General features: G+C 42.6%; 1 protein-coding gene across 4 annotated transcripts; it reads right to left on the bottom strand.

Annotated features, from left to right (window-relative positions):
* Positions 1–755: 755 nt before the first annotated feature.
* LOC124863774 (E3 ubiquitin/ISG15 ligase TRIM25-like) lies at positions 756–16,263 on the bottom strand. 4 transcript variants are annotated; one of them, XM_047358253.1, is made up of 14 exons: positions 16,125–16,242; positions 15,819–15,897; positions 11,714–11,837; positions 11,191–11,634; positions 8,007–8,111; positions 7,829–7,924; positions 7,313–7,546; positions 7,039–7,225; positions 6,869–6,958; positions 6,745–6,771; positions 4,032–4,058; positions 3,611–3,786; positions 1,787–1,942; positions 756–1,540 (listed from the first exon to the last, which is right to left on the bottom strand). In XM_047358253.1, exons 3-14 carry the CDS (start codon positions 11,822–11,824, stop codon positions 1,331–1,333), a joined length of 1,863 nt encoding a protein of 620 aa, XP_047214209.1. In that variant the 5' UTR covers positions 11,825–11,837; positions 15,819–15,897; positions 16,125–16,242; the 3' UTR covers positions 756–1,330. The 4 variants fall into 4 exon arrangements, with proteins under 4 accessions (XP_047214209.1, XP_047214206.1, XP_047214207.1 ...); XM_047358250.1 differs by having other exon boundaries at positions 11,714–11,834; XM_047358251.1 differs by lacking the exon at positions 15,819–15,897 and having other exon boundaries at positions 11,714–11,834; positions 16,125–16,263.
* Between the last annotated feature and the right edge of the window lie 4,712 nt (positions 16,264–20,975).

Genomic DNA, 20,975 nt, shown 5'->3' with positions numbered 1-20,975 from the left:
TGTTTGTTTTGTGCTGAAAATAAACGTCAGGCCTTTGCGTTGAAGTGTACAGTAGAAACAGCGCCACCTACAGTAGTTAAACTAGATGACAAAAATAACATTTTCTGTTTGTCTTTTAGATTGAAATATATGAAAGCCCATGAAAAAAAAAAAAAACACTTGTATCATAATTATAAGATACAAGTGTTTTTTTCCTCAGAGTGGTGAAAATGGGCTTCCATAGAAAAATGGAAAGAAAATCAAATTAAATTTAACTTTCTGATTGGAATTTGACCACAAAAAGGTGGCATTTTAAATCAAAGACTGTACATTAACTTTGTGTGAGGAACAAAGATCTTCCTTCAGTGGTTCAGGGACAGGTAGTGTGTAACAGCATCTCTGGTACCACCAACAGAACATGTCCTGGTTAAACAGTGGGAAACCTGATTCAGAAAACACACCTGGAAAGAACAATCAAGCCCTCATGATCCCCTGAGGAACCGTTGGACACATTATATGCAAGTACTGGAGGTGCATGAAGGTTTTCTTCAGGTCAACTGCAGTAAAACAGCCTGGAGTCCATTCCAGCAGTTCTTCTCTGAGCTTCATTTTCTTTTTATCCATCCGTTTCCTAAATCAGCTCTACTGCAAAAACTGGTTCCTTCAGTCTATCAATGATATGTGATTAAATTCATTCATAGAAATATGTAGATGAAACCAGAAAATATGGCAAAGAATTTAAAACAAGGTTTTAAAGAAATATTTGACATCCCCACTGGTTTTCTTTCCATATTTTATTAATTTAGCAAGAAAAAGTCCACATTTCCACCCAAATAACATCCACTCAACAGAAGTAGTTCTATTTGTTCCAAACTAAAGATCTTTACATCTTCTCAGCACAAAAAAGCTTCCATCAACTACATGATAACTATGTCTATAAACTCTGACTTTTAAATCACTGCATTAGTGGTTTAAACAGAACAGCAGTTCTTAGTGTGTTTATGATGTCAAATAAAAATAGCCATCAGTTCTTCTTGGGCACTAAAAAGAAAATCCTCGCTGCTTGTTCTTCTCTCACTGGTTAAATTCATGTCAGTGTTTAGATTTTATTATTTGTTTTATATCCATTTCTAGACGTGTTTCATCAAAGCGATCCAATCCAGGACATTTTTTTACATCATCTGAAAGGAGACAATGATTCCCTTGCAACATATAATTGAGGGTCCTGTCATCAGTGGTGTTCCTCACAGTAAATGTTTTGCAGGAGTGCCACACCACCTCTTTTCCTCTTCCCAAAGGTCTGAATCTGGGCCTCATTTCAGTCCTAGACCTGGTCCTGGTTTGATTCCCCTCAGGCGGGATGCTGCTGGGTGGTGGCGAGGATCAGAGGGACCTCTTTGTCTCCGGTGCCGAGCAGAGGAAACATCCTCTCTGTGAACTCGGTGTTTGTGTGGAAGCTGTAAATCTCTGTGCCCGACTTCACGTTGTAGAAGGAGACCTGACCCATCTCCACATCCAGGAAGATGCCCACCTGTCGCAGCTTCGGATGGTGACCTTTCACCTGCAGGGTGGAGACGGAGAGCAACAGGTAGCAGTGTGAGTTTATGTCCTCAGCTGTCAAACATTCAGGTTTTTATTTATTACAGCTTCTATACATTATAAAATGTTAATTTTAGCCTTAATAGTCAAATATAAACCAGAAATATCCAGGGTTTGTATTTTCCTTGGAATCTGATAAGAAAATGTTTTGTTTTTTTTAACATCTAGTTTTTATTTTATCAGCTAAATTGTTCGCTTATAACTGGACCTTGGTCAAAGGCGGTGCCGTCAGTGCCTTCAACTGGCTGCCGCTCCACCAGATGGCGTAGTACCCGTTCGCGGGACTCATGTCAAACAGGCCTTTCTTCTGGGCCGACTCACTGACCACACCCAGTTTCCAGTCCTTGTTCTCCCCAACAGAAACCTGCAAGACAAAACGCAGGGTGAAGGAATGTCTCTTAGAGAAACGTTTCTGGTTCTGTTTACAGATTCTGATCTTCCACAAATTCAAAGCACACAAGAAGATGCAAACATGTGACAAGATTATGATCTGCAAGCAGATTCTGACCCAGATTCCAAATAAGATAAAACCTTCGGTGAGACTCAGATCTTCAACCAGATCCAAACATACAACACCACATAAACCTGATCCTAAATAGGATCAACAAGGTCCCAGCAGGCTGAAAATGATCTCCTATAAGCTAACATTTTTACACTAAGAGATCCTGACTCAGGGTGAGGTTCAGGGTCCGACCCTCACCCTGATCCAGTATTCCACTGGATCTCGACAAGAATCATCTACAATGAGATCTCAGCATTTAACAACCCCAGTAGACTCGGGCCTTTTTTGTTTTTGACCAGATCCATTATCCATGACTACAGTTGGAGCCACAACAAGAGTGTAACCCTCACCTACCGATGAGATAACACATCTGACTTTTACATCGTTGTCCTGGTTCCAACTAGTCCACACAGACTCCTCCCCAGAAGCCGCAGTCATTCTGATCCTCAGAGAGATTCTGACTCGGAAATAAAGTTCAATCAAACAAGAACCTGACTCACTGCAGGAGGCTGACCCTCACCCTGATGCACAGTCAGACAAGATATTTATCTCCAACCATCTCTCAGCCCATGAAAAGATCCCAATATAGGACAAGCCATGTAGACTCGGATCTTCTGATGGCTTTTACACCATCCTGACTCTGGAGCAGTTCTTATGGGAAACAAGAGGCCACTCAACATCTAGATCCAATCCTGAACAAGAACTGGACCGGTGACGACAATTGTATGCAAGCACCACTTGGATTCTACAAGACAAGATCCTGACTAAGAAGGTCCTAACCTGCTTCAGGAGCCTTACATTGGTGTACAGGGCAGGCTTCTTAACCTCCCTGAGATCTTTACCTGCAGAACAAGCTTTATTCAGGACATGATCTTTCCTCACAAGGATTTCGACCCTCACCTCAATTCTCAACAGGAGAACAAAACCACAACCAGTTTGAACAGCCTTACCTCGATCTTAAACAATGAACACAAATTACTAGTCAGGAGGTTTAGATACACTTTGTTCATGACTACATTGTAGATTCTCACCAGAATGAACACAAGGAGTTATACAGTAAACAAAACGTGTGAAATAACTCGAAACATTTTTAGATTTTAGATTCTTCCAAACAGCCTCCCTTTGCTCCGATTACTGCTGTTCTCTTAACATTTTCTCCATGAGCTTCATGAGGAGGTCACCTGAGATGGTTTACCAAAGAGTCTTGAAAGAACCTCCCAGAGGTTCATTGAGAGAAGGTCAAAGGTTAATATTTCAGTCGTCACAGCAAAGGGCGGCTACTTTAAGGAATCTAAAATATAAAACATATTTATAGTTATTTTAAAATTTTTTATTTGCTACATAATTCCATACGAGTTTTGATGCCTTCAGTGAAAATCTGATCTGTACACAGATTCACAACATATAGAGATTTGAGCCTGGTACTGGATTTGACCCCATCAGTCTAGTCCACATCCAGATTGATCTGATCTTCTCATCAGGGTCCAGTCAGACCCTGATGAGGTTGACTTTGAGGATTCTGCTCCTCACCTCCCAGTAGTGACGTCCAGAGTTAAACCCCTCCTTCGCGATCACACAAGACCAGACGTCGAACCTCTGATGGCTGTTTCTGAAAAACTGCAGCTTCTCTCCTCTCTTCACCTGCTTCCTGTCTTCTGACAGGATCAGGAATGGGTACGCCGTCACTGGGTTCAGCGTCACATCCTCTACAGAAGCATAAGATGATACAGCAAGATGTTCTGTAGGCATCGCTACTGTGATAATGCATTCAGGACCATTCAGGTCTCTGCTTGACGTCAAAGGTTTTTGACTGAATACAAAGGAACAGTAATGTCTGAACTCTGATAACAACAGGGAATATCTGTGCCCTCTAGCCATTAGGTAACACATGGAAACATTGAATTATAATGTAACAAAATCCTAAAAACACAAATTTCCAAATAAAGCTCACCAATGTAGACCCGGGCTTTCTTGAGTCCTAAAACAGAACAAAAAAAAAAAACATTCAAAAGAAAAACTCAAACCTAGAAATGAATTTCCCTGATTTATTCCTCAATGCATTGCGTAGATCATCAGATTATTTGATGACCAAATCAACAAGTGGGAGCAGTGTGTGAAGAGATCATTTTGAGCAGAGTTGTTATAGCAATCACTGCTCTGGTCCATGCATACTCTTAAAGATGAGTTTAGGTCCCTCTAGTTTTCCTGCTGGGCTGCATTGTGGAGCAGTTGTTTCCACCACAGCCATAGAGCAAGAAGGTCCTGGGTTCAAATCCTGACCAGGGCCTTTTCCAGTACATGGCGTTTGTTCTCCTCCTGCATGTCAGGGTTCTTTCCAGGCACTCAACCGCTCTAAATTGCCTATAGAACCAAGTGTGTTTGTCCCTGTGATGGACTGGCGACCCGTTCAAGGTGTACTCTGCCTCTCCCCCAATGACTGCTGGAGATAGGCACCAGCGCCCCCACTCCCCCAGACTAAATGAATTGAATTTGTTTGGGGACAGCAGCAATAAAAGGGTTAACTGATTTCCTGCTTGGACCTGCAGAACTGCTAGATCCACCACAACTACCCCTGAGAGGGACAGCCAGGCAGATGTCCGATTAGCCCAGTGCTACCAGTTACTGCCACCATGCTTGGATTTCCGGGCCCTTCCATAACATGACCATCATTCCTGTTAACACCAGAGGGGTTATAGGGATGATAACAGATCATAAATATAAGTACAGCTCAAAGAATTTGAATATGTTGAAGCAGTTCAATATCTTTGTCCCTCATTTCAGAAAGAGAAACTCTGATATAGATCCATTCCACATAGAGTAAAATATATTTAAAGCCTTTATGAAAAAAGACAAAATTTCAGTCTCTCACAAAATTTTAACATTGGAAAAAGTTCAATATTTTAAACTCATGGTGTCAGCACCCTAATCAGATAATTAAATCCTAACAGCAAAGGTTTCCTGAGCCTTTAGATGGTCTCTGAGTCTGGGACTGTAGGAGACAACCATGGAGAAGACTGCTGATTGGACAGATGTCCAGGAGACAGTCGCTGACACCCTCCACAAGGAGGGGAGGCCACATAAAGTCATTGCTGAAGAAGCTGGCTGTTCACAGAATGGTGTATCCAAATGTATTAACAGAAAGTTGAGTGGAAGGAAAACAAGTGATAGGAAAAGGTGCTCTGGCTACAGGGAAAACTGCAACCTTGAAAGGATGGTCAAGAAAATCCAATTCAAGAATTTGGAGGAACTTCACAAGGAGTGGACTGAGGCTTACATCGGCGCATCCAGAACCACTGTGCACAGACGTATCCTACACATGAGCTACGAGCGTCTTACCTGGGCTGAGAAAAACCAGAACTGGACTGTTACGCAGTGGTCCAAAGTCCTATTTTCAGTTAAAAATAAAGTTTCAATTTCATTTGGAGATCAAGTTCCCAGAGTCTGGAGGAAGAGTGGAGAGGACCAGAATCCACTTGAAGTCCAGTGTGAAGTTTTCACAGTCAGTGATGGTTTGGGGTGCCATGTTATCTACTGGTTCTGGTCCACTGGGTTTTCTGCAGTCCACAGTCAACACAGCCATCTATCAGGATGTTTTAGAGCACTTCATGCTTCCTTCTGCTGACAAGCTTTATGGAGAAACTGTTTTCATTTTCAGCAGGGCTAGGTACCGGCCCACACTGCCAGATGTACCAAAATCTGGTCCAATGAACATGTTGCTGCGCTTGATTGGCCAACAAATTGGCCTGAGCAGAACCCCATAGAGACTCTATTGTCAAGAGGAATTTGAGAGACACCAGAACCAAAAATGCAGATGACCTGAAGGCTCCTATCAAAGCACCCTGGGCTTCCAGAACACCTCAGCAGGACCACAAGCAGATCCCCTCCATGCCATGCCGCATCAATCCAGTAATTCAGGAGCCCAGATCCAGAACTGAGTGCATAGAACTGAACAAACTTTTAGAACCCTGACATTTCTGTTTAAAGTGTACTTTTTATTGATATTATGTAATTTTATAATAATATCCAAGACAATTGATTTTGGGTTTTCATTCTCTGTAAACCAGAATCAAAGTTACAAGAATTGAAGACTTGACATATTTCCCTCTATGTGGAATGAATCTTTATCATACCTGAGTTTCTCTTTCTGAAATAGAAATATCAAACATTTCCATGATATTCTATTTTTATATTTTATTATATTCTTATCGTGCTGCTAGTTTAGATGATCCAAGCAGAATATAAATGTGGCAAACAGGAATATGAATTCATCTGTCCCAGTTTATTATTACAATCACTGTCTTCTTCACCTTCTGCTTTTTATTTGCTGCTTATACTTGAACTGGGATGATCCCAGTCTAACTGCAGCTCATATGAATGAAGATAAACTCCAGCCTACACTCTGGCTCATTCTTATCTGACTCTTCTTTATCGTGCTCCTGATGTAAACCCTAATATACTGAGAAACTGTGACGACTTGGAGAAAAAAACTGTTCTTCTCGTGTTTAGAGTTTAAATCCATGAGAGACAGGATTATGAGCTGAAGCTCCAGATGTTGCAGTTAGAGCTCCAGTAATCTCGATGGGATGGTTGTTGATGTGACATTTTTTTCCAAGTCAAGCTTAAGTTTAACTTGAAAAAGTTCAAACTTTGTTGAAACTACATACCTGAAACATGTTTCATCTTCTTTGGATCTGATGGGGAAAGGAAATCACAGTAAAGCATCTGCAGTATTATAAGGAGTTTATGTGTCAGGTCAGGCCTGATGGTGGACCATAAACCTGGTTTTACCTTTCAGAGACCACTGACTCATCCTCAGAGTCCCCCTGCTTCCTCTCAGACTCATCATGCTCTCAGCTGCCATCAGGTCACCGGGTGAAACTGAAACACAGCCATCAAAGAGACCGTTCAGACTCTGACCTCACACCAGGAAACACTTGCTCTATGAACCTTTGACTTACAGGAGTCTTTGGAGTCTCTAGAACCTTTTGGGCGGACCTCCCCCATCCAGATTTCATCTATTTTGATCTTCACATCGGACAGACTGCTCTTCACATCATCCAGCTGGAAGTGAAGAGTAAACTCAGTCTCCTCATCCACGCCATCCTTCTGCTCCTCTTTCAGAGGAGCCGTGACCTCCTCAAAGCTCTGAGATTAAAAGAAGAATAAGAAGAGACGCCTCCTCTATTCATCTAACTGTTTTAACACCTCAAACATCTGACGTTCTACTTTTACCTGCAGGAAGCTGATGTGATCCTGACTGACGGCCTGGGCCTCGAGCGTGGCCCTTCGATCCATCAGCTGGCTAAGCTCCGCCTCCAGACGGTCCACCAGCCCCTCCCCCTTTGACATCACAGCCTCCAGCTGGTTCTGGATCCCACCCACCACGTGAGTCCGGATCCTGTCCAGTATGGCCGACACTTCGTCCAGAAGGTGTTCGACATCACCTCGTTCTTTGTCTGTGTAGTTCTGAGACCAAATCACACAGAACCTTTTCATTCACCGATCTGAACCAAGAGAAAGTTCTGACCCGGTCCTCAATAACCAGCCAAAGCCCTCAGCAAAACTTTCAAAGACCTTCAGAGTTCTGAAGAACAGTTAATTGAGACGAGCGTGAAACATTCCAGGAAAGTCCAACAACTTGGCAGAAAAACAAGAAACGAGGACTTGATCAGGAATGTTAAATTGGACCTTAAGAACAGAACCTTAAGAACTTCTAACAGAAGTTTAAACTGTAAAAAACCAAGAGACCTGCACGCCTTCCAGCTTCCTCTTCAGGTCACTCAAGCGGATCTCCTTCTCTTTGATGTGGTTCAGGAGGTCCTGCTCCGTCCTCGCCACCTGTTTCTGAACACACAGATGAAGAGCAACGTGAAGATGGGATGAAGAAGAGTTACCAGATGCAAGGAGTAGGTTCTGGTCTCTCTACCTGTTTTCCGAGTCTCTCAGTCTGGACAGAGACGGTTTTGTGAGTGCGATGTTCCTCCAGGACGCAGATGGCACAGATGCAGCGCTGACAGGTCCTACAGAAAACCTGAAGACAAACAGAAGATGTTCAGTTGGTGGAAGGTTCTCCTGTCTTCATCCAGAGAAATTTACAAATACCCGACAGTAGAACAGCATGAAATTAGGTCCCTGTAGGTTAAACGCTAACGCTACTTCAACCTCAAAATCAGAACAGAGTAGAAGACCATGAGAAGGTCAGACAAAAAGGAAACACCAATCCAGCATAACATTACGACAAGAGACAGGTGAAGGAAATAATACTGATCATCATCTTCCTCAAAGTTGGTGTGTTAGAAAGATCTGAGCGACATCCAACCAACGAGATTCTGTAGCTCAAACTGTTGCAGAAGTTAATGCCGGTTCTGATAGTAAGGTACAAGAACACGCAGAGCATCAGAGTTTGTTGCGCATGGGGCTCCAGACCCATCAGGTTTGCCCATGCTGACCTGTGCCCACAGCCAGATTAATGGGGACATGAGAATCAGACGTGGACCATGGAGCGATGGAAGAAGGTGATCTGGTAGATGAATCCTGTTTTCTTTTAAACCACCTAGATGACAGGGTGGTTCAATGATTCAGGAATGGTTTGATCCACTCAGCAAGGAGTTTGAGGTGTTGAATCGGCCCCCAGATTCCAAAGATCTCAGCACATCCAACAGATCCCAATCAGGGATCTGTTGGATGTGCTGGAAAAACAAGTCTGATTCATGGAGACTACGTCAAAAGACTTAAAAGATCTGCTGTAAACAGTCCTCTGGCAGGAACATGGTCATAATGTTATGCCTCATCAGTACATTATGATTTTCTCTTGACCTTCATTTTCTGTCTGAACGAATAGGCTGTTCCCAGAGTGCTGTATCAAGGCACCTCAGTGGGAAGTCTGTGGGAAGGAAAAAGTGTGGCAGAAAACGCTGCACAACGAGAAGAGGTGACCGGACCCTGAGGAAGATTGTGGAGAAGGGCCGATTCCAGACCTTGGGGGACCTGCGGAAGCAGTGGACTGAGTCTGGAGTAGAAACATCCAGAGCCACCGTGCACAGGCGTGTGCAGGAAATGGGCTACAGGTGCCGCATTCCCCAGATCAAGCCACTTTTGAACCAGAAACAGCGGCAGAAGCGTCTGACCTGGGCTACAGAGAAGCAGCACTGGACTGTTGCTCAGTGGTCCAAAGTACTTTTTTCAGATGAAAGCAAATTCTGCATGTCATTCGAAATCAAGGTGCCAGAGTCTGGAGGAAGACTGGGGAGAAGGAAATGCCAAAATGCCAGAAGTTCAGTGTCAAGTACCCACAGTCAGTGATGGTCTGGGGTGCCGTGTCAGCTGCTGGTGTTGGTCCACTGTGTTTTATCAAGGGCAGGGTCAATGCAGCTAGCTATCAGGAGATTTTGGAGCACTTCATGCTTCCATCTGCTGAAAAGCTTTATGGAGATGAAGATTTCATTTTTCAGCACGACCTGGCACCTGCTCACAGTGCCAAAACCACTGGTAAATGGTTTACTGACCATGGTATCACTGTGCTCAATTGGTCTGCCAACTCTCCTGACCTGAACCCCATAGAGAATCTGTGGGATATTGTGAAGAGAACGTTGAGAGACTCAAGACCCAACACTCTGGATGAGCTAAAGGCCGCTATCGAAGCATCCTGGGCCTCCATAAGACCTCAGCAGTGTCTCAGGCTGATTGCCTCCATGCCACGCCGCATTGAAGCAGTCATTTCTGCAAAAGGATTCCCGACCAAGTATTGAGTGCATAAATGTACATGATTATTTGAAGGTTGATGTTTTTTGTATTAAAAACACTTTTCTTTTATTGGTCGGATGAAATATGCTAATTTTGTGAGATAGGAATTTTGGGTTTTCATGAGCTGTATGCCAAAATCATCCGTATTAAGACAATAAAAGACCTGAAATATTTCAGTTAGTGTGCAATGAATCTAAAATATATGAATGTTAAATTTTCATCATTACATTATAGAAAATAATGAACTTTATCACAATATGCTAATATTTTGAGAAGGACCTGTACATGCATGCTCAGTATGAGGGATTGCTGCAAAGTCAACACCAGTGACTGTCCACTGTCTCTACATGCTCATCCAGGAGGAGTGAATGCTGCAAGTCACTGACTGGATGCAATCTGCTGGGTTTCCTTAGACAGAAAAACATTTCATCCAATTTGAATAAATAACTGAATCTGACTGAACTGTTCAATGGTTAAGATGAACTGGAATGTATGAACCTGACTGTTGTGAAGAACCTTGAGACGACATGTTGTGAATTGGCGTTATATAAATAAACTGAATTGAATTGAATTGATGATAATGATTATGCAGATCTGGTCTTCAAACCTTAAAAACAAAGAAAGGCTGGAAAGTGACCTTCTCCAAATCAGAATTACATAAAACCATCCAAAGAGTCTGGAGGAATATCAGGGAGCATTTCAAGAAGGACCCAGAGGCTTCTGGGATGGTCCATCTCTAAGTGGGAACATGGATCATTTGGACCAGTTCTCCAGATGTTTGTTGGAAGAGCAGTATCCAATCTGCAGCCAGGTCCTGTGATGGTAGGACGTTGTATAATGGTATGGGCTTGGATCATTTCCTCTGTGATGCAGCATTGATGAAAAAGCAGAGATTCTAGAGCAACATCTGCTGCCTTCAGGACCACATCTCCTCCAGGACAATGGAGAACCACATTCCAAAGTCCTGGCTGAGGTACAGGAGGACACTGCTGCTGGACCGGCCTGCCTGCAGACGAGTCCTTTACAGGAGGACAGTTGGATGTTTGCAGGAAGAATATGTGAAAATTATCCCTGGAAGTCTTCATGGACTGGGATCCTTAATGCAGGAACAGCTTTGATTGTTGGGAGAAGGAACGGGAACGTTACAAAGTGGGAAAATCTGAACTGAAACAAAACATTTCTGGAAGGTGTTGGAGGCTGAAATGCAGAAATGGATGGACACTGAGAAGACAAGCATTCAGGAGCAGATACCTCCTGTCTTTGTATCACTGTGTGACATAAAATCAAAGGAAACTATCAGTAATTTCTGAACATTTTAACTCTGTCTGATTTGGGTTGTTTGGTTCTGATGATGTGTTTGCTCTTGCCTCCATCAGGCGTCGGTGTACGGAGCAGGTGCGACCCCTGAGGGCCTCCCGGGGGTCCATAAGTGGGTGTTTGGCATAGAAGGGGGTGTTGTAATGAGGCTGCACATGCTCGTTACAGTATGAGGCGGTGCAGGTGAGGCAGGAGCTGGTGGCTGGTTGTTTAACACCTGAGCAGACGTCACACCACACCACATCTTCTGGAGCTACTGCTGCCAGAGACGGTGACAAGAACGGGTTCGTACTCCTACTGTCCTCCATGGCGTCCAGCGACCCATTCCGGAGTGGTGCTGAAAACCCCGTGGCACCATAATGGGTCTGCTTGTATTTATCTGCTATCAGAGCAAAGACCTTGTTGATGCTGAGCTGGGGTCGCTCGTCAAACTGCCGTTTGCAGAGAGGACAGGTGGAGACCGAGCTGGATGCCCAGTACCCGCCGATACACACCTGCAGAGATGGCACAAAGGTCAAACATCAGTCAGACAGAACCTCTCAGATGCTCTAGCCCACCTCAGAAGAAGCTTACCTGACAAAAGTTGTGTCCACAGGGGGTAGAAACCGGATCAGTGAACAGGTCCAAACAGATGGAGCAGGTCAGTTCCTGCTCTGAGAAGAGTTCTGGTGCCTCTGCCATCATCAATCAGCTGCTGCTGGACAGAGGCCAAACAATGTTAAAGAAACCCAGATGAATGTCAACCAACCAGTACTTTGGATCTTTCAATAATTTTTTACCTCCGCCTTCCTCCCTCCCTGTTGGTTGGAGTAAGGGGGAGTCAGGTTTAGCCTAAACCGTCTCAGTTATGGTTGAGGTCCAAACACACCCTCCATTTCTGCTACCTGTATGACCCCTTCTCTTTTCCAATGGTTATAATCAGTCTGACAGAGAGAGGTATCCCAATCCTTGTGGTTTTTAGTATAACAATGACCATCAGTGGCTCTAGATGGATAAACTTTATCAGTTTATTATTTTACTTAGTACACCTACACATAGCCTGTTCTAAAATGGCCAAACTAACACTCAGTAGTTTAATCTAACCTCCCCAAACAACGCCGCACCATTCCTAACCCTTTGTGAAGAGCCTTGAGACGACATGTGTTGTGAATTGGCGCCATTTAAATAAAACTGAATTGAATCTGTCCCGCCCACCTTAGCTGACCAACTGAACATTACATGTGGGTCAGGGCCGAGCGGTTCTGTTCTATTCTTAGAGAAAAGAACATTTTCCTAAGATAAATTTATCTTCCTCAACTTCCTAACATGAACATATCATGATCATCACCTTCAGTTAGACTGAATTACTGTTGGACCTTTTGAATTCTTCTGTAGAACTCGCTCAGATGATTTCTGATGTCAACTGATTTAAAATAAAGTGAAAGCAACACCAATCAGTCACTCAGCAGGCCCAAACTTCAGAAAAAAGTCAAAGAGGTGATGGAGCTTCAGTCACACATGGAACAGGGAGTGAACCCAGTTTCCTGTAGACCAGATTCCAGCCAAACCTTCAGCTGAACCCCAAACAGACTGGCTGTTCTTAATCACTGTCAGGATTCAGAAATAAAACATCCCTTCTGGTCCAGATCCTGAAGGTCGGGTCTGAAACAACCTGCAGACTGTTGTTTTAGCAAGCAAGCAGAACTGGGAGTGTCACACCTGGACTCACAAAATTATCTGACCTGTTTCTTGAAGTCACGCAATCACATTCCAGCCTAAAACCTGAGAACTCTGACACACTGAGACCGGAACAACCACAACAGAACTGACTGACTGGCAGTGGGCAGGGCTCCTGCAGCTGCTCAGAACAGGTGTGAGCAGGTAAGAACTGGGTGGAGACAGTTTAACTGAATGAGATTCACAAATCAGAAGAGCTGGTTTATTTTACAAATAGAAATTGTAACTCAGCATCTGGACCGAACTGTACAGGTGTCAGCAGGCCCACCTGGCAGGTAACCGTTCCCTCCAGCTTCATGCTGGTGCATCTCTGAAGCTGTGAGCCTGGAAGCACTGGAGGCTGATAGCCTGATAAACCCGGAGCTGAATGTTTGTTTTAGTGAAACGAATCAAAAAGGATGAAGACGTGACGGAAGATCTGTCCTGGATTCAGGTAAACAGGAAATATTTCAGCTCCAGATCCATCTGGGTTCCCCCACTGAAGCTGAAACCCAACTGACTGCAGCGTCCTCACATTCAGGAATTTCATTCTTCAACATAAAAAGTTATATCTGCAATCCTGAAACCCTTTTAAATGTAATTATAGCTAACCTACATGACCTTTGAATTAAGCCATTCTGTACTCCAAGGCTAACAGACAGAAATAAGAGAAACAAAGTCCTGATTAGTGAACACTTTAGCTTGATGTTTCCTCAGAAGCATCCACACCCTTTACTGGGATTTTATTTATTTCTTATTGATTTAGGTCAGGGCTTTGACTAGTCCATTCGAACACATGAATCTGCTTTGATCTAAACCACCCATTGTGTCTCTGGCTAGATGTTTAGGAGTCCTGCTGGAAGGTGAACCTCCACCTCAGTCCAAAGTATTCTTCAGCCTCTAACAGGTGTTCCTCCATTGTCCTGAATTTGGCTCCTTTCATCCCCATCAACTCTGACCAGCTTCTCTGTTGTTCTGTAGCACCCTCTGAGACCTTCACAGAACATCTGCATTTATACTGAGAATAATTTACACACGGCAGGACTCTGGTTACTAATTAGAAGACTTGTGAAGGTAATTGGCTGCACTGGATTTTATTTATGCGTATCAGATTAAAGAAGGCCGAATATAATTTAGATTTTTATTGTAAAAATGTTGAAAACTATGCATTATTTTCCTTTCACAATTCTGCACTTTGCTTTGACACAGAAAATCTGAATGAAACACTTTGAATGTGGAAAATGTGAAGAAGGGGATCATCTCCAAGTATTTCCAGCCATCTTGATTTCCTTTCATTTTGACTGAGGTGGTTCCTCATGGCAGGATTAATCTGTCATTCGCAGTGAGTTCGCCAGAAAACGAACTGTGTTAGAGAAGAAGAGATGCTTGAAACTTCTCACGTTCTGCACTGAACTCCAGAGGTGTTTGCACTGCCAGGATGGGAGCTGCAGTAAATCTGTGAGAGGAATACAGCATGCTTTAATCTAGAACAGAACAGCCACAGAGAGCTTGGTTTGACCTTGGACTGCTCAGAACCAGAACCTTTCCTCCTTGGGTCATAAAGGCCTGGATGACCGTACTTTGGCTTCTTTCTTTTCGAGCAGATAGGTAAACTAAGCAGAAACTGCAGCTGAAAGCTTTAGAAAACTGCTAAGCCCAACATCCACAGAACCTCACAATCACCAGGAATTAAAAACAGAAATATTCAAATGCACCAATTATTCATTTAAATATTAATAAAACAATCAGTAGCTGAAGGTTATTAATTTAGTCCAGAGACTAAAACATAAAAAGTATTAATTCACATCTGTCAGTACGAAGCCGAAACTACTGGAGTTTACTGGAGTAACCACGACTCACAATTTACCCATCATGACATGGTGGTGGCAGCGTGATGGTCTGGGCTGCTTCAGGACCCGGTCGACTTGCTGCACTCAAAGGAGCCAGAAATTCTGCTCTCTAGCAGAAAATCCTGAATGCCCAACCAAGAGTTCATGACCTTAAACTCAAGATCACTTGGGCTCTGCATCAGAACAATGATCCAAAGAACGCCAGCAAGTCCACCTTGGCTTCAAAAACAAGATCAAAATGGAGATTTTGGAGTGGCCTGGTCATAGTCTAGACTTCAATCTATGCAGCAATTTTCATGCTAGAAAATCCTCTAATGTGTCTGAAATAAAAAATGTTTTTGCAATGCAGAGCGGGTCAGAATTCCTCCAAAGGGGTGTTAAAGACTCATGACCGGTTATCAGATGTTGCTGCCAAGAGTAGAACAACCAGTAATTGGGTTTAGGGGGTGATTTCTTGTGTAGAACCAGGTTGATTTGGATAAAAATCATTGTTTGAAACCTGCTTTTGGTGTTTATTCTGGTTATCTTTGATATCAAAATTAATTTGATGATCTGAAACATTTAAGAGAATGACAAAAAAGTAGAAACAAGAAATCTGTAAAGGTGGTAAATACTTCTTCACAACTCCTTTGAATCTGACAGAACTGTTGGATCTGAGGCTGAAGAGGACATGTCAGACCTGAGAGATACACCAGAGACAAAATAAAGAACCTGGGAGCCACCTCAACCTCCAGCCGATCATCTGATGTATGCCTCGTTTTCTGCAGACTGGACTAAAACCAAGTGAAAAAGCATCCAAGGTCCAAAAAGTATCTCCTCTTTGCTGCTGCTAACTGAACTCATTTAAATTCAGTTGGAGCTGCTGAGCAGAACCCTGTCCAACTAGTCTGACTCGCAGGGGGCAGACAGCCCTCAGTTTCCACAAATTCATCCACATCACATCATTTTGCCTGGAAAACCTTCCTGCTCCGCCTGAGACGGTGACTCTGCTGCTGTTTCATGTTCTTCAGCAGTTCTCCGAGATCAGAGGGGATCAGGTCCCTCACATCAACAGTTAGACCCGACCTGAAGCTACAGAAGCAGCACAGCTACAGGTTTCTACCAGTTCTTTTACTTTGTGAGGCAAACTTTACCAAAACCCAAAGGGATAGGAAACCTCTCCAGATATCTTGATGAATCACCACAGATCAGCAGCTTCAAGGTGTTTCCTCCCTGTGACACACATGAACCAATGATGAGGTTCAGCTGGAAGCTTCTGGAGCTGATTTTAACCAGCAAACACAACAGAAATGTGTCTGAGTTCATAACCAGGCTGCTTCCTCAAGAAAAACCTTCAGTTTAAGTCTAAAACCAACACAAAGATCGGAGCTGCTTCACGATTCTACACAAATAAAAACTAAACTCGGCAGAAACCAGCAAAGAACCTCTGAATTTCTTACCTTCTCCTCCGTCACTCATCTAGTGTCTGCCCCAAACCCTGAAAGTCAGGTCTGTGATGTCATCAGTAGGCAGGGCTAGTGGGTGCAGAAAGTGGCCAGGTGAGTCTGTGAGTGGAGACACTTGCTCCACCTGTTTGAGGTTAATTTAATCACAGATCAGGGGTCTGAAATCTCCAGCCGTCAGCAGCGTGGATTAAAGACAGGATTTAAAAATGCTCCTGTTTGCTCCAACCTTTCAGTCAAATGAGCTGAAACAGTTCAGGAAATGTATTCAGGCTTTACATTCACCTTAATGACAAATATTTGAAGAATGTATGAGACAAAAACAAAAATTATTTTTAAAAATTATATATAGAAATAGATATCTATATAGGTATCTATAATTTATAATGTTTTACAATGCAATACAACAAAAGCAATAAAGTAAATAAAAAATAAAAAAATGCAATAATGTTTGTTCCTGATCAACTCCGGCTGGTGCCTTGCTCGAGGGCAGCAGTGACTCTGAGCTCCAGGTTTGGGAGTGACGCTTGTTTTTCAGCTTCAGGATGGACGGAGTGGACAGACAACATTCCTGCAGCACAGTGTGTCTCTGTGAGCTCAGTGTTGGATGGGAGCAGGTTTCTCTGAGAACAGTTTGCCTGTTTGATTTCTTGTTTTAATGAAAATGACTGTAACAGTGTGGAGTCCTGGAGAAGGAAAATGTTGATGTTAATCTGGACAGAAATGATGAGTGAGGAAGATCCAATTTATTTTCAGACTGACTGTGTAACTAATGATGTTACTGTGAATAAATTTAGGCCGGCAGAACTTAATTTGAATTGCTCAGACTGAATTTGTATTTGTGTAATTTGAAATTAAATGGATTGGTTTGAAAATGAATTTCACTAAACTAAAACTGAATTTTATGAATTCATTTACTTTTAAAATGTATTTTGTTGTATTAAAAATTCAGTTTGCCTACTTTCACTTTCAGGTTTGAAATTCAATTTCAGTTCCAAAATTCAGTTTTTTGTGTCACACATCCGGGTCCTTGAGGATAGCCACAGATTAATCAAACACAGATTCATCGATTTACGTTTTAATATCAGGTTAAACTTCCTTTACGGCATGTTGAGCTGCAGCAGTGTAGCTACATGAGTTTGATGTCAATCATCAAGTCAAATAAACGTCTATAAGAAGTCATGTAGACAAATGATGGTCAAACAGTAACATTTATGCTTCCTGTAGCTGTTAGCTAAACATGCCAGATTAACATAGTGTGGCGCCGGGGTTACGTCGGTCTGCGTTTCCTGCCCTCACCTCAACTTCTGTTGCCTAGCAACCGTGTTGCGAAGCCGAACAAATGGACCCTGAAGGTTAACGCTGTCTCTAATGTAAATAACTACATGGTTTTTATTTACCTTTTACACATTGCTGATGGCTTATAATGCTGTTTTGTTTTAAAATGTTATTGTTTTATGACCTTGTTCAGCTATTTAAAATGTTGAAAATATGTTTGTGTTCATAGATATAAAATCTAACACTAGATAAAATACGTTGATGACAAATATCATTTGTTTAATATATTTGTAAAGCTTCAACAACTTAAACACTAACATATTAACTTTAGGAACAAAGTTTAAATGAGTTTATTTGCAGAGCATAATAATAATTATTATTATAATAAATAAACCAAACATTAATATTAGATTTCATCTGGCTGAATTATATCCATCCATTAGGGAAACCCAGCGGGATTTTGAAAACAATGAGCCGGGAGTCAGCTGTTCTCTGGGGGTTCATCGCACCTCAACCACCCGGTCAGCTGACAGCTGGCGAGGCGAGCGGCTGCTGGGGCAGCGGACGAACACATCAGTGCATTTGTGCAATTAAGCGATATCTTGATACACTGATCAGATATTTTAGGTTTACACAACTACTTCTCATCTAAAAACATTGTAAAACTTCAGTTGTTTCACAGAATGCGCAGTATATCCAATTTTATTCACAGCTTTTCTGTCCTCCGACCTTTGCTACTTCCGTTTGAACAATCTACTTTGACTCGCAATGAATCATGGGATAGGGTGGGACATGGAGGATACACCGGACCCAGTGTTGCCAGGTGTACGATAATTATCATATTTGTACGATAATTTTGCTCTCTGTACGATGTACGATCATTATTCCTAAAAAAAGGCCAAATGTACGATAATTTGACCATTCCGTGAATGTTTCGTTGTAATCAGTCGTCATCAGCCAATCGCCAAAGTCTGTCGGAGGTTTTTTTTGTGAACCTTGATGGCATCTGTATCCGGATTCGGAAACAAATGCTGGACATTCCAGCCAATCGGGGTTTTCTAAATGTGACCTACGAGTGACGTGATGCGTTGGCCTCAGAACAACGGCCACGATTGGCTGAATAGTCCACTGCGCCCGCCCATGATTGAGGGAAAGAAAAGAAGAAGAAGCATCGCCCGGTACTGTGGGGCTGCAGCTGTTGATAAATCCATTCCGTTCTGACGCCACAAAGCTGCGAGTTCCTGTTAGACGCTATTCAACACATCAACAGACTTGTTATTTTGGTTATGACGAGTGTACGATAATTTTACCCTCGAAATACGATAATTTTATGTCTCTAGTACGATAATCCTACATTTCTCACCTGGCAACACTGACCGGACCCATCCTTCATATCTGGGGATAAGAAGGATCCATTTGTTGGAACCTTGGAGATTGGACAGCATTCATCCAGGACCTTATCAGCCTACAAATGCGTCCTTCAAAAGAATTCAGACCTTAATTTAGACACAGCGATAGTGAATGACATCCATGAATCAGCAAATCTGTATTTGATTAATCTGTGGCTTCAGGAACCGAAGGTGTGACACAAAAAAACTGAAATTGAATTTCAGACCTGAAATGAAAGTAATCAAACTGAATTTTCAATACAAAGCAAAGCAATTTTCAAAGCAAACTAATTCAGTTTTAAACCGTTGTATTCAGTTTCAGTTTAGTGAAATTCATTTTCAAACCAATGCATTTAATTTCAAATTACACAAATACAGATTCAGTCTGAGCAATTCAAATTCAGTTTCTGATGGCACAAGTTTCTTCCCATATGCTTCAGGCATGCTGCCTTCCCTGGTGCCAATGGACTCTGCTGTGCTATGACTGTCCATTCAGTAGGCTGCTCCAATGCAGCCAACCGAGTCAGCCTCACCGCCCAGGGCACATTGCTACAGCTGGAACATGCGGTCTCTGAGATCGCCTCCCTGAGATGCTCCACTCCAAGGCAGGAGGGACACAAGTCATGTCCGTCCTCAGGTTGGAGAGGGGCCAAACAAGACCCACCACACAGACTTTTTTGCAACTAATATGAACACTCAGAACAACCAACAAAAACAATGAAAGGAGTCGAGCCGAGCAGAAAACGTTACTGGGGACTCCGGGGCACAGTAACCTCGGTACAGGCGAGGCCGCAAGACTCAGCGTAAGTAGAAATAAAGCTTAACAGCTCTTCACAACCAATCTGACGGAAACTGAAAGCAGTTTGCACCAGTTTCCCTGGAGGGCGAGACTCACCAGCTTCCAGAACCTGTCACAAGGCGATGGAAATAAAAACGCATTATCATTAGTAGCTAAGACTAAGATATATTTGGGACTCTGCTGCTTATAGGTTGATTTTAATTAGGAGTTTTAGTTATGCTTTTGATAGTTAGAAAAAACCTTAACATTAGCTTCTAGTATCATAACATAATGAGTGTGCATTATTAAAGGTTAAGGGTTGCAGGTGTTTTCTGTCTGTACCACGAGGAGCCAGGAATGTTTGTGGGGCAGTGTGCCACTCCTCTTCAGAGACTGAAACTTCTGATAACTATTCCACCCAGAAACTTCTAGAAGATGTGTGCAAAACAATTCTTTAATTAAATGATGAAATGTATGTCTGTTTCTTTGATGCTGTTGCTGGGGAGACATCCACAGTGGGGTATAAAACGGAATGGAATGCAGCCCCCAGTGAGACAACACACAGAGGTTTCCAGGTACCAGTGTAAGTGTGATGTTTCCTCTCTGAATTCAGACTGGTTTTAATAAACTTGTGGAAACTTACAACTGATCTCTGACTGAGGATTGTCCTTTGGGGTGTCAAATTAAAAGAGTCGATGAGAGGTGAGGAGTCATGTAAGAGTTAACGGACGGCCAGTGAATTTTTCCTACCTCGACCGCGACTAGCAGCAAGCAACAAGAAAAGTAGTGGTGCACACCAGTGTTACACATGCACTCAGAGAGTCACCAGTGGGTCACCAGTATGTCACAGGTGACTTTGTTGCCATTAAGACTCGAACTGCCCAATAATGATCACTTAGTGCTTGAAGATCAGCCTCTGGTGGTCAGTAAGGATGAAATAGAACAGGAAGATGAATACTGGATGTGAGGTTTAAATGAATGTCTTGAACAATTAAAAGCTTGGATAGCTTTACATTTTTTAATTTCAACAACAAATAAGACCAAGGTGATGCTGTTTAGTCCAAATGTCATGGGTGGGTCTTCTTCTTGTGTGAAAAGTAATCCATGTCTTAATGTTAATGTTAAGACATGGCCGGAGCGGGTCAAACAAAAATCAAATTTTACTATTTACAAATCACAAAGCATGCTTGAAGGCTGAGAGAAAGGAAACATCAGCTTTCTAAAAGCTTTCTAAATAAAATGAAAAAGAAATCCTCCTGTGAGGTTTTGTGCTTTAAAGTCTGCTGACAAGCGTTCAAAAATAATGTTGGAGCCAAAATATCTAAGTCTTGGTATATACCAGAACGAGAGAAGGAACCGATAAGGAAACTTCTAACTGGGTTGGCATTTCCGTCTACTGGTGAT

The sequence above is a fragment of the Girardinichthys multiradiatus genome, chromosome Y (assembly GCF_021462225.1).
Source record: "Girardinichthys multiradiatus isolate DD_20200921_A chromosome Y, DD_fGirMul_XY1, whole genome shotgun sequence".
NCBI classification, from domain to species: Eukaryota; Metazoa; Chordata; class Actinopteri; order Cyprinodontiformes; family Goodeidae; genus Girardinichthys; species Girardinichthys multiradiatus.
The sequence above is the reverse complement of the archived record's forward strand: the minus strand, read 5'-3'. Positions and strand labels throughout refer to the sequence as shown.